Here is a 14,764-nt window from a genome sequence, read left to right as displayed (position 1 = left end):
TCCTTTCGCGCGAAAACGGCATATGGGCGTGGCACTCCAGGAACACCAGCCCCTACAGCTCTTCTTCTTCTCGTTGAGTTCTTTTGTAATATATCAAATTAAACTGTACTTTTATCTTTGTGAAATGTTAATATATGATCCTTATATAGACTACTCCGCTACATTTCAGGCTATAGCCTACTTTTTTTCTACGCTACATATAGGCTATTTATTTAATATTTACTTTGCAGATTACAATTGTACATATAATCAGTTCATGACACATGATGTGTTGATACTACTCAGTATTTAAAGTAGAGAGTAATCGATTTCCCCAATAACAGTTTATTCTATAAAATGACAAAAAAAGTTTGAAAGGAAAGACAGAAAATTGCACATCACAATTGATCAGAGGTGACAGATTCCATGGTGACCTGATATGGGTACACAATAATGCATCAGCAACCGCAACATTATATATCCATCCACTTATGAATCCAACCGTTTATTCTGGGTCAGCAGCTCAGCAGGGTACCCCAAACTTCCCTTTCCCAATCTACATTAGCCAGCTCTAAGGGAACCCGAGGCATTCCCCCAGTTGGCTGGTTGGCTCAGAAAAGGGAAGTTTGGGGTCCTTTGTTGCCCCCACAACCCAACCATGGATAAGTGGATGAAGATGGATGGGTTGATGGCTGGATGGATAGACAGAGCAATCACCCTGTTTGCTAAGCTAAGCTTTTTTTTGCTGGTTGTAGCTTCATACTTAATGGACAAAATTGGAAGGGCTGTCAATCTTCTCATCTAACCCTTGGCAAATAAGAGAGAAGGTATTTCCCAAAATTTCAAATTTTTGCATTATCCCTCATGTTGTCCTTGGGTCAAATTGATCCGTTTTCCCATATCAATGTTCTTTTTAACGACCCAAAACAACATGATTGATTCCACACAACGCTCTTTGGCAAGTACAAATCTCTACTTTCATTAATCAGGTCTTATTCAATTTTATAGCATTTGGAGAACAAAATTGAAGTGGTTTCTAAATAGCATTGAGGAAAAGTTGTTGTTCCAGTCTTTGATTATCCATCATACATTCCTTTAATTTTAGTCTAAATAATTCCTAATTTCTGCTTTTCTAACTCAAACATTAGGTATAACTTCCTAAATAAAAAATGAGGTTCCTTGACCATAAATTCCAACAATAGTACTGTTTGAGTAGTGTTAAACGCAAAAAAAAAAAGTCAGAAGCGTTGAAAACAGGGACAAAAACGTAAGAAAAAGTTAAAAACATTGATAAAAAGGTGTCGACAAAAGGGATGACTTTCAATTTTGATGGGAAGACAACACAATTTCCCTAACATAGGCTCACTGTATTCCTTACAGTGGGCAGAGGGCTTTGAGATCTTTTGACCTCCATGTTACAAAGTATATATATACATTGCTAAAACTAGGGGAAAAGGGTCTTGGGTTATGACTTGAGTATTTCCAAAAGTGTGGCCCCTGCTACTAATGTCTGTTGTATCATTTTCCATGGCCACTGACTCTGCCAGATTGACGATTACACAGCCCTGCATCCCACCAAGCTATGCTGTTTGTCTCAGCCCTCTCATTACTAATTCAACCCTCCACTGTTGTTTAGTTGTCAGAAGCCTGCTGGGTAAAATACCCGTCAGTATGACTGCAAAATAATAGGGGTTAGCAGTGTCAGGAAACCATATTGCTGCAAAGCATGTCTAAACCACCACTAACCAGAACGCCCCACTATGGCAGGGAGTGCTCTTCTCATCACAGTTCACGCCAGCTTAAATCAGCGGAGATGAGACAGAGGTAACTGTACACGTTGCAAAATGATTTTGCCTTACCCTCCACTGCCACCACAAACTCCTTCAAATTGCAACGAATCATCTTTAAAAAAAATCTACTGCTCCTCTTTTGTTCTGTCCCTCTCTCAACATGTCCAACACATGGAAGGGCATTTGCTCCCGTAAATGAAGCTCTTATTTTGGGTCAGTTCGGGGATTTATAATTTACACTTTGTAATTCTGATGTCCAGAGTATGATGATCAGCTGCATTAGTCAATATTACAGGGAAGGAGTTTTTGCAGTTTGCTTTAATCACATAATAAGCATATTACCAATAGCTTTTCAATTAAGTAAAACTGGAAAGGTGTACCTAAATTAGTTTTCTTAATTTTCCCTGTAAATCATCCTTGAGAGAATGTGTTAAACTTAGGTTTATGTTTTGATTATTTATTAATTTTGTAAAGTTATGTTTGGTCCACCATCCACCAGATCCACGCTGGCCTGATAATCATTAATTTTTCTATGGACATGGGACAGTTTCCACTCTCCAGCTTCACTCGATGATCGACTGAACAAGAGCCAGCCCAAACAAGAAGAGGAATGAGAGCATGTTGGCTTGAGGGTTAACTATATATCAGTTTAAACCAGATAAAAAGGAAGAAAAAAGAAAAAGAAAAAAAAGACTATCCCTGAATCACGATACAATACAGGCAAATCCACTTCTGATATGTCTTCCATGAAAGTCACTTAGATCACTGGACAAGTGATCTATCACCGGGCCATGGTCCGCTGTCATTTAATGTCTTTTTGTCGCGGAGCGTTTCCTTGGAAAAGCCAGAACATTTCTTGAAACCTTTGTGTTACAGTAGTATGTTTGTAATGGACCCAATGAAATAGCACAAATTGTCTTTTGAAGAAAATATGTGTGTGACTCATAGCTGCTTTTTAAGTAAAAAATACTGTGCTTTGAAATTGTACTGATCTAGGTGGTGATATGTGAACCAGAAATCAGATTCAGCTGTCAGTTTGTCTATGTAATATTCTATATTGTTGTTCCCAGAGAACTTCATGAACATTATAGCTCTGTTAACTATTCAAAATGTGAAATTAAAACTTTTTTAATTGTGTAATGAATTAAGATCTTGATAGGTCCAAGAAGAACCATATCGTCTGTAAACTTTACTAAGATACACTACGTTTAAAGTGGCAGGCTTAAAATTGTGAGAAACAAAATCTTTTAGTGGAAAGACTTTAGAACTTTGTTCTATCGTTACCAAAATTAAACATTTTTGTTTTTGGCCCCATTTTTCATGAGCTGTACTCAGTGATCTGAGACTTTTTTATGTACACAAAAGGGCTATTTCTCTCAAATATTGTTCACAAATCTGTCTAAATCTGTGTTATTGAGCACTACTCTTTTGTCGACAAAATCCATCCACCTCACAGATGTGGCATATCAAGATGCTGATTAGACCGAATGATTATTGCACAGGTGTGCCTTAGGCTGGCCACAGTAAAAGGCCACGCTAAAATGTGGAGGAGACACAGCAACCAGAGCCAGATCAAACAAGAAGAGGAAGGAGAGCATGTTGGTGTCAGAGTCTCTTAAGACTTTGGAGTATCTGATCTGCACTGTTTGATGTTGTCAAGCATCTTGCAGAGAAGGTTGAAAGGCCACTTTCTTGCTTTTTTCCCAGATACGGTGTCTGCACTGTTGAGGTGATACCATTGGTCAGATGCACTTGGCAAACACTGTGAGTTGTACACAATTACACCATATCTGAACATGAGCCAAGAAAGACCACAAGCTTACTTGGTGATGTCACATAAAACCTATAATTTATTAATTTCAGTCAAATGTTGACATAGTAAAACACCCCTTTAGAAAAGACATGTGGCTTCAGCTGTCAGAAGGTTGAGTGGACACAAGAGGAGACGTATTGCTTTGTGGTTGACTTTTTTTTCATTTACAACTGATAAATAATTACAACAAACCAAACATGGGCATATATTTACACATTAACAATATTACAATAGTACAAAACCTTCAATGTGTCCTCTCTTGCATTGTGAACTTTGTGTTTTTTTTAGTTTTTACATGCATGCGCATACATGGATTTAAACAAAATAGCTTTAACAAACAAAAACTAACTTTACATAGTCATGAGTCATGACAACTGCCGATAAAACACTAAACACCCAACCAGAAGGGTTCCTGTTCATCACATCTGATACCAGAGGAAAGAGGAGCGTCATCACCCGGACTTGCTCTTCTGCTGTTTCAAGTTGCCACAGAACATTACGACAAGTACTTTTACATTCTAGCATTGCAGCTTCAAACCAAAAACATGTTTTCTTCTCAAGAATGCACTTCTGCATTGATGAACCTCTGAACATGGCACATTAACTTTTGTCACCTCAAAAATACATAAATAAACACATGACAATAAATAAGTAATACAGCACAAATATTTTGCTCTTTGAACACAATGAGCAGAGGTGTGTGTGTGTGTGCGTGTATGTGTGCGTCATGTAAAGGTTTATAGTTAAAATGACCACCACGAGGCCTTTCTATGACACTGCATATGAACAGACCACGCCTCTGATTTCTCAGCTCTAACAGTCCAAGAATCGCTGACTTGGTTTCACTAAAAGCATCTTTAAAATGAGACCATGTAACTTTAAAGTGAAAACGTAACACTGCGTTCTTATTACAAAAAGCTGAACCCAAGCAACAAGACCAATTGTTTCTCAATTAAAACTCAGAATTTTTGAATGTTATTCCTATAATCTGTAATGTGTTGTGACATAGTTTTGGATATGTATAACTCCCAGAGAAGAATAATCTACAGACTGTGTAACAATTCCTTGAAAATTGCTCTTCTTTAGTATTTGTTTCAACTTAAAGTCCACATAATATCAAATACATATATGGCTCAAGTTAAATTTACATTCAAATCTAACAATTTGGGTGATAACAGTTTCCACAAAACTGGCTCTACAGTCAGTGTCAGAGCACCTGTGCGGTTTGTCCGTGACAACAGGTTAGTGCCTTTAAAGAGCGTTTAATGCGCAGACTGACTAAAATGCTCATAACACATAGGTTATACATATGTTTACAATTGAATTTTCACCTAGAGATCGTCTTTGATATTTGTCTTGTAATTAATCAAATATGTTTTGGGAACTAAAACCTTTGGGGAAATCCCAGTCCTTTCTTGTCTATTTGATTCTTGATCTGCAGGAGAAGCAGCTCTGTGCTCTGAAAGGCTTAGTGTTAAAAGGATGATGAACACTTGTGGCAACATGTTCTATTGTGTTACACTTTAACACCCCATGCTTTTATAAGTTACACTGCAAGACATGCATCGCTACGTAACATTTAGAAATCTTGCCTTTGGATGTTTCCTCCTACTCAGCAGAAATTCTCACTATTTTCAGAAATGTATCACTGAAATGCTTAGCTGTGTATAAAACAGATTCAGGGCAAGCACAAAATAATGTAAACAGTAATAAGGTTTGCCAGATTTGATCTTGTGGTTCTACATGAGGTTTCTTGTCTTACTTTGAGTGTATAATCATTTATAGAATTTCTAAAGGATTCCCATTATCCCATTCAGCATTTCGTTCCTGGTAACTACAGACTAAAAGTAGCAACATGACAGGCTGGTCCCTTAGTGATTTGAATAACAAATAGTTGTTTCATGGCCATGTCAACAGGACTGTTTTTGAGTGATGCTTGGTTCAGAAAGAATAGTTTTTTACCAGCCAATATGTATTTGTAGGGTCATAAAGAGAACCATTGTTAGAGGGATACCTGTAATTAATGGGCGACCAACACTATAAAACTTCTACCAGACAGACAGTATGATGGCATGTGCCCTTGTGCTTCCATTATTCTGTCCACACCCAGTGTTGGTTTTCACAGACAGTTTACACAAGCCTACTTCTGAATGAAGTGCTATTTTCACTCAGTAGAAATGAATGTCAAAATCTCTAAATGAACATGATTGTTTTGGATAAAGTAAAAAAGAAAAAAAAAAGGAAAAATAGTTGTGCTATGACGGGACTGTGTGGTATACCATCACAGACCTTGAAGTCAGTCAACATAATGTCAGAAAGCCTCTCTTTGAGGATTCTGATCTGCGTTACATGATCAAGGACCAGGCGTCATTCAAGAGCTCATTCAAGGAAATAATGTCAGTGGTAAAAGACACCGATACCCAAACAAACCAAGATCTCTACTGTTGCAGTCTCTACATGCTGCAGGACTCAATGTGACATCTGGCACTGATAAATCTATAGGTCCATATTATATACAATGTAAAATTATCTTATCTATTTACACAAAAAACATCATAGAGAAGAGTGGATGAGGAGTGTTTGGCTAAAAGTCAACCAAGACTCTAAAATTGAAACAAGGAGAAATGTTCACTGTTTATCAACTTTTTTTCTTTCTTTTTTTCTTTTAACTCTGGCACATGTAGGACAGCTTTAATGTTTCCAACATTAAAGTCAGTCAATAAAAACCTCTCACAATGCTTCCTTCACATGCCAGACATTGTTTACGTTGAACCATTTTTTACTCACTGGGTCTGCACATTTAAGTTAAAAGACAGAGCCTAAGTGATAAAATAGGTAAAAGGTGTAGGTATGTTTACGTGGTTTACAGCTTCAGCCCTGGTCGCTGCTTGCATTACATAATAATCAACCACACAATAACCAAAAAAAAGCTCCACATCATATACCTAAATAGGTATGTATGCATGTATCCTGGATATGGATAAAGGACCAGGCAGGTGTGTAATATGCAGATGAAATCATATGAGATAATTGAGGGGGCAGATTCTTTTAAACACATCTAACTCCGTTACAGATAGTTTTGTGTTTGTAAATGAAATGATGAAGAGGCTATCAAGTCCTTGTTGACTTCCAGAAGGTGGGCAAGACTTGAAAGACTGAAACAAAGGAACATTCCACCTGCTAATAAATAAATAACCAAAAACTAACCACAATAACAAAAACAAATCCAATAGATACTGTACAAACTAATTACAGCCTCTTCTTCTCTCGGTCTCAGTTTGGCAAATCTCAGTTTTGCTGCGCAGAATCTTTTCCTGTAGATAGTTCACAGAGTGTGTATGGACTTAAATTGTTTATCCATAAATCCTTTATAAACACATGTTCAGTGTTATAAAGCCTTAAAAAACAGGCTTAGTGCAGCTCTGTGTCTTCATTGGTTTTCCACACATGGCACCCTATTGTCCACTTGGCACCACTGCTGGTAGTGTGATTTGGTTGCACTGCATGTGTGAGTGGGGCATTTTGCTCTACAAAGCATCTTCCAAGTCACATCATACTAATTTCCACTGCGCTGTGTCAAGTGTGTTTGCGTGTGCGTCTATTGGGGTATGTGTGTGTTTCCTTAAGCACGTGGCTCCAGCTTGTGTGACAGCTCGAAAAGAGTCTGTTGATTGTCGATAATGTGCAGGTAGTGAGCACTCGCCCTCACCTCTGCACTGTCGACCCCGATTACCTCGTTGCCTACGAGACAAACACAAAACATGCACCTTAGAAGCACAGTAGAGTTTTCTCTGCTGGTGCGCACACGTTTATACGCATTTGGTACAAACAGACTGCATTATGGCTATATAAAGACAGTGAAAGACTGTCTGTAAATGGTTGCTTAGAAACTGCAAGAGATAAGTGAATGGTACAGGTGCAATCCACCACCTCAGCAGCAGATGGCAGTAGATTCCTCACAATTAATGGATGCATCAATAACACAATACTACTTATAATTTGTGATGGTATGATCATTGCACTAACAGGATTCAATCAGAGATTTAAGGACTCACCTGGCTGGTCACTTTGGCAGTGGCGAATCATTCTCACTGTGTCTGCAATCATATGCTGTTGGTTTAGTAGAAGACATGTTGCATTAGTGCAATACCAAATGGTCAAGATCTAATATTTAGGGGCAGATTTTTACTGCTCCATTGCACTAACCATTAACATAAACAACATTTCAGCAGTTTTTATAAAAATTAGACAGAGCTACTACTTCAGCTGTCAACAACTGAACCTGGGCCTTATTTATTATGGACTATGACTATGACAGTTAAACTGTACAAAACAGGGCTTGGTCTCGGTGAATTTCACCTATATGAATCAAAGGTTTTCAATCAGTCCAACAGTCAGTCAACTTGATGATGGCATGCAGACTCCTCATCATTGATCAATGCCTGTTGCAGCAGTTATCTACTGTTGGACCTGAAAAAATTCACCCCTTTTAATGTGACTTATGCTTTTTAATGACCATGGCGGACTAGCTATAGGCAGTAATTTTGTTTCAGTGTCTTTCTTTCACACACTGAAGGAAAAACTCACCAGCTTCTCAAAGTTGACCAGGTTGTCATGGAAGGTCTTATTTCCCTCGTGGATGAAGGTGATATCTAAGCAGCAGAGCAGAGGACAAGTGTGTAATTATATCATTCACCAAAAACAACTCTGTGGTGTGTGTGTGTGTGTGTGTGTGTGTGTGTGGTGTGTGTGTGTGTGTGTGTGTGTGTGTGTGTGTGTGTGTGTGTGTGTGTCTAGTGATGATACCTTTTAGAAGGAGAGGCATGAAAGGAATCTTGGGAGGCTTCATCTTCTTAAAGGCTTCCCTATAGGCTTTGTGGTTGAGAGATGGATCCTTAAGAAAGATGGAGGGAATATGAAGAAAGGGATTAAACAGAGTGAACGTAAAAGATTGGAAAACAAGAAGATATTTTAGGTTATTAAATCAGAAGAAGAACATATTTCAAGCTCGGCATCTATCTCTGCTAAGTAAGTCTCACCGTGATGAGCTCCAACTCTGAAAAAAGCTTCTTGAACTTCCCTGGACATTTCTGAAAGGAACAGGTTTGGTCAGAATTTGATTTAAAATTAAAAACCATGCTAAGATTATACAGTATTTACACTAAATGCAACACGCGCACGCACACCCACCCACACATCCACACACACTTACCTCCCAGGTTTGGTTCAGTCGGCTGACAGCAGCTGTGTTAAGACCCATGATGATGGCAAATGCAGAGTTCAAATTCCTTTGGGCTTTACAACTACAAATACACATAAATAGTAGGCAAGTAAAACATATATATGGTGCATAGGAATCTTGATGTTCTTGATACATGCACTGTATGTTCTTACTGAGCTGCGATCTTGATGAACTTCTTGAGCAGCTGCACTCTCTTGTTGAGTGATACACACATGAGCACCTCAGACATGACCCACTGCTGGACCTCATTACAGCGCTGGAGCAGGACAGACAGCGCCGCTGTGTGGCCCGTACCAGGAGCACGGCTGAGGGTGTAGTACACCAGTTCCTGCTGCATGTGGAGGAAGGGAGAAGGTGAGTGAAAGACATCAAGCTTTTTAGAAAAATTCCCCAAAATACATTTGTCCCATTTTTAAGAGCCCAATGTGTCATCTTATATTTTATATTATTTATAATCATATAAAACAGAGCTCAGCAGCAAATGCTCACATTTGAGAATGGAAGAATATTGTCTAGATTTCCTAAAGATACACCATTGTCCACATAACAGTGTAAGATGCTGTGTCTTCATCTGTGCTATGCTTCAGCATGTCCACAACAAATATGCAGCTCTTCCTGACAGCCACTCAGCTGCAAGAAGACTTTCTGTTCTCCTCATGATCCAGCAAGTCTTAAAGTACATTTGCATCCTTAATACTTATGTACCAGCAATCTCTGTCATTAACAAGAATGTATTATAAATGTATTTATTATTATAAATATGTATTATTATGTGCACACACCACATACGTGTGTGTGTGCATGCGTGCGTGCGCATGTATACCTCGTGGATGGATTTGAAGAGGCTCCAGTCCAGGTGTGTGAGAGCAGCTGCCACATCCCAGGTGTTAATACCTAAGAGTCGCACCGGCCTCCTGCTTAGCTCAGCACTGTCCGTTAAAGGAGGCTGAACACAAAGGAACGTTAAGTTAGTAGAGGTAAGAAAGATGTAGAAAAGACTATGTGTACACAAAAATACTGTACACACTGTACGTACACACAGGTGCTGCATATCTACAGAAACAGGGCTATCTCTAAATAAGCTCAACAATAGCAACAATAGTTCACCTTCATAATAATATAAAAACAATGAGGCTGTGGAGGTAGGGGGGGGTTGGTATTGCTTCAAAAGAAACAACATAGCACAGAGCCTTTTGATCTCCTGCCTACATACAAGCAGAACTGAAAGCTGAGAGGGGAGAGGGGATTCCAACAAAACAATTGTTTTGTCCAGCTCTGGTTACACGAGTTACCTGGTACCTGATTACCTGACAATTGACATTAATCAAGCAGACAATTTCCTAAATAAATCTAAATATTACATTCCTAACAGCCTACTAATAGGACAGTAGATTCTATTAAATTTGTCTAATTTAAAGGATCTACAAGGTTGTTGTTTTTTTAATGACAGGCGGCTTAATATACCTTTCCAACAGGAAACCAAAATCCCTACAACTGCAGTTTATGAACTTACTTATGAATTCACAACTGAAGATCCACTATGAAAAACATGGCATTACAGGACACACTTTGCCCTGATACAGCACTTTCCAATCCTGCTGTCATGGTTGGGCAACAACAAAATAATCGTGGCTCACACCTTTTCTCTCCTATTGAGTCAAAGTTAATAACAATAACCTGGCCTAACTCTTTCCACCTTGTTTGTAATTCAAGGAGGGAGAGGCAAGCAAGTCTTGTTTTGTTTGAAAATACTTTGAATGTCAAGAAGAAGTAACTTCACCCAACATTGCTTAGAGCACCTTTAAGCCTTGATAAATCCTTGGGGAAAATTGAGATTTAAAGTTACAGAAAGAGAGAAGCAAAAACAGAACAGTATTTACATACCAGAATCTCACTGAGGTCCCTGCGACAGACCACAAGCTTTCCTTGTGGGGTCATGGACTCTGAATACACACAGTCACTGGGCTGTAACACCCTCCGCTCTGCAGAAACAAGTATATACAGAAAGGAAAGAGAAGGAGAGAGAGATGATGAGAACAATTTTGAGCCAAGAGTGTAGAACAATGATTCCCAAACAGGGGTACTTGTACCCCAGTGTGTACTTTTGCAGTTGCCAAGGGTTACGTGGAATGATTTTACTACAAAAAAAACATAAGTAATAGATAAATGATCAATATAGATGGCAAAAAGTATCGAATGGTTGAAATAGTAAATGATAACTAAAAGTAGTGAATAAACAGATACTACTAAAAGTAAAATATTATATACTGTCTATTAAAAATAATATTAATAATATATATTAATCAATATAGATTTAATATGTAATATATCTGTTGTAATAAATCCCAAAAATGACCCCAATGCGTCATCAAATATTAAGGAAACATGCTAAGTTGAAATGTTATCTTTTCTGACAACAATGATAAAGCCAGTACTTTCTCCTTTTTCCGTGAGGGAATGTCTGTGTTTTGTAAAAACATAAACCCAGTGCGCTACAGCTGTAATGTTAGTACAGCCATGGAAGCAGCAAACAAACAAACAGGATCAACAGAGATACACTCAACCCAACCTAAAAAAAACAAACAGCATGTTTCTAAAAGTATTACATGTTGCACCTGTAAAAGTACTCCATAAATGGTTGAAAGATCCAGTTCCTGCCACTTAATCAAACTGCACTAAACAGGGTCATGCATTTCTTTGTGTGTTTGTTTATACCTCCAGTTTGTGACGCCACAGCGAGCACCATGTCCTCTTCTGTTCTGTCCATCTTCAGACCCACAATCCTTAGCAGCTCATGGGCCTCCAGTGAGGGATGTGTGTGGACACTCAGGTAGGAGTCAGCGCTGACGTACACGCAACAAATAACTGGAAGGTATATAGAAAATGTTCATAGAATAGTTAATGTAAATATATTGTAAATGTGTTTTTGTAACCTGGTAAATGGCTTAAACAAAAATACTGAAATACTGTAAAATCATAAAGCAGATGCAGAAAAAAACTCAAGTATTTACAGAGCTAGAAACTTAATTTTTGTAAAATATAAACACACACTATATAAGCTATTTGCATGTGAACTTTAAAACTCACAGACTTTCATTATTATACTTTATTTATACTTTATACTTATGCATAATTGTGCACAATTGCTGGGCAGTGTATTGTGTTTTCTGTATGGGCATGTGTCTGTTACTCACTATCTCTAGTATCAGTCGGTGGACTTCGTAGTGGCAAACAGTTTTCCTTCAAACTCAACTGCTGATGCATTTGTTTACTCTGACAGAGAAAGAGCAGAAGAAACATCTATTATACTATATTTATACTTTACTGACAACATCTGTATTAACACCCATACAGCTCAGATTGAAATATTACAGTTGAACCTCTATGGGCTTAAGTGACTAAATGACTTATTTCTATTACTAAGTCCTGGAATTGGTATTCATCATTCTGTAGGCTGACACAAGAATTTAATACTTTCACTGGTTTTGAAAAAACATTTTATTCATACCATTACAACAGTTAACAGTTACAGTGGAGCTGTAGATGTGAAGCCATATCTGTTAAATGTAGCTTACAGTGCCAAGCAGCATGGGTGTATTAAGTATTCCCTGTCATCCCCCCCCTCCCCTCTCTGGCTTACCTTTTGGTTTGGAGGGCAGTCATCCACAGTGCTACATTAATGAAACAAGCACAACAGTGAGGAGGAATTCAGGTAGACATGGGAAAAAACACATGAGTGATGGGTCATATTTAAAGCAAAGAACAAAGTCCTTGTGCAGAGACAACTTACTGTCTGCGACGCAGAAGTTTCTGGAACTCCTTTAGGTCTTTTTCCAGTGTGGGGAACTCATACAGATCTTCTAAAACACACCTATACAGAGTCTAACAGAGAGAGGATAACAATCATGTTAACTTTATTTGATTAATGGTTAACTATTCGTTTGGTCCATCTGGAAGGCTGGAAACTGGCAGCAAGAATAGCATTTGAATGCCTTTTGGTCTTTGAATGTTCTCTGCTCCAAGCCCCAAGCTCAGTCTCTAAGCATCATTGTGCACCGGCTCCATCTCAAACAGATATCTGACTAGCTGTCTGTTACAAGGATAGCATATAAATCTTAACATAGCAGAATTATTACGGCTAAAAAAAAGGGCATGTAAATTATTTAAAGGGTTAGGTCACCCAAATAATTTTTCAATGCTTTGAGCATTGTAAATTATTTTTTTTTAATCTTATTTCTTAGTAGTAGGGTGGATGAATAAATCTCAAAATTGCACGGCACAAAATGTTTATTGATGATGGAGGTGAATGGGAATCATTTGTTTTTGTTCTTTGTAATTTGCATTTGACAACCTTTTAACCAGGCTTTGGAAAGTAAAGGAAAAAGATGAGATTTATACACTGGTAAAAAATACTACATCCCATAAACATTTAGGTTTTGACATACAACTGGTTAATAAGGATGATTAACATTACAATCTGTGCGGCTCACATACTTAGAACCATCACGTGTAAATGATGCTGCATGTAGATTACAATAAAGAAACAGACAAATGTAGTACATTGTCCTTTAATGGGTGCCTGTGTGTGTTCATGGCAGAGAATAAGTAAGTAGCATAGCATGAAAGCTCAAGAGGCAGGAACAGTAACAACTTGCAAGGATCCACACACACACACACACACACACACACACACACACACACACACACACACACACACACACACACACACACACACACACACACACACACACACACACACACACACACACACACACACACACACACACACACACACACACACACACACACACACACACACACACGCTTATCGCTGTCATTGACCCTCGGTAGCCTACCATCCCAATTCCCCTCTCATTCCTCTGTTACTAGGCAACTATCACCTGGGTTACACACTCCATATGAGATTAAACCCATGCCAACCCTCGCACTTTGGATTCCATGGCAACCCGGCACCGAGCAATGGAGCCACCAGGTTACGGAGGGACAAGTGATTGGTGTGCATGTCCACTTTTTGTGGGTGAGCGTGTGGCTCATTTGATCGTGGTGTGTGTATTGGTTTCTCTTTTAGTGTCACAGGGATTCAAATCCAATATAGCGGAGTTTGTGAAAATATAACAGAAAAACAGTAGATACAAGCAGTATTTGTCAAGAGAAATGTGACACTGAGAATCTGTCTGTGTCTCTTCAAAGTCTATGATGTACGTTGTAGATATTGTATTTTGTACACACATATTGGAATAATTCAATTCATGCTAATTGTATTTGTTACATGTTATCAAATACATTTGACAACAGTATTAGTCTACAAAAGAAAAACATACGGGCACTTATTATGCGTGTACCCCTCATTCATTATACGATACACTATGAAATTAAAACCATTAGCTTGCTTTATCAGGGGGATGAGATAAAAATTAAAAAAAAACAAGGTTCCCATGTGGGAGATAGGAGATGCAGCAAAAAAAGAAAATCAGACACCCACATTCTCTTTTTAGCTCTTTGTCTTTCTCCACAAAATGTTTGATGTCCTGTCATCCATTTTAGACCAAGATAGATATGAGATGAACATGAATGAAGCTTCTTATGTTCTTTAGTGACATGTTAATGGTCACCAGAGGATCAAACTCATTAAATCATTCAAATAAAAGAGAGATTAGATTGAGAAAAAAGAAACAAAACAAATGGTGGCAATGAAAGTAAGGTGTGTCATACCTTCATGAAACTCCTGATGTGCTCCTCTTCCTTTAGGAAGTCCTTGTAAAGCCTGCTCCAATGGGAGACCAGCTGTAGTACCTTACGCTTCCTGAAGAGGGCGTCTTTGCCCTCTTCCTGGACCCTGCAGCGGGCGCTGCTATAGGTAAGAGCAGGTCAAGGAGACAAAGAAGAACAGTGTGGAGACTAAAAGGATTTGTGTGTGTG

General features: G+C 38.4%; 1 protein-coding gene across 1 annotated transcript in view; it reads right to left on the bottom strand.

Annotated features, from left to right (window-relative positions):
* Window positions 1-3,597: 3,597 nt before the first annotated feature.
* The window catches only part of rapgef5a (Rap guanine nucleotide exchange factor (GEF) 5a), a 44,251-nt gene continuing 33,084 nt past the window's right edge, over window positions 3,598-14,764 (bottom strand). The window contains 14 exon segments of the mRNA XM_032534879.1: window positions 3,598-7,323; window positions 7,638-7,692; window positions 8,170-8,234; window positions 8,389-8,476; window positions 8,622-8,672; window positions 8,795-8,885; window positions 8,977-9,155; window positions 9,648-9,770; window positions 10,709-10,806; window positions 11,540-11,689; window positions 12,019-12,097; window positions 12,465-12,495; window positions 12,615-12,706; window positions 14,558-14,702. Coding sequence (XP_032390770.1) covers window positions 7,205-7,323; window positions 7,638-7,692; window positions 8,170-8,234; window positions 8,389-8,476; window positions 8,622-8,672; window positions 8,795-8,885; window positions 8,977-9,155; window positions 9,648-9,770; window positions 10,709-10,806; window positions 11,540-11,689; window positions 12,019-12,097; window positions 12,465-12,495; window positions 12,615-12,706; window positions 14,558-14,702 — 1,366 coding nt within the window. The 3' untranslated portion in view covers window positions 3,598-7,204.

The sequence above is a fragment of the Etheostoma spectabile genome, chromosome 14 (genome assembly GCF_008692095.1).
Source record: "Etheostoma spectabile isolate EspeVRDwgs_2016 chromosome 14, UIUC_Espe_1.0, whole genome shotgun sequence".
NCBI lineage: Eukaryota > Metazoa > Chordata > Actinopteri > Perciformes > Percidae > Etheostoma > Etheostoma spectabile.
This window is presented reverse-complemented; position numbering and strand designations above follow the sequence as displayed.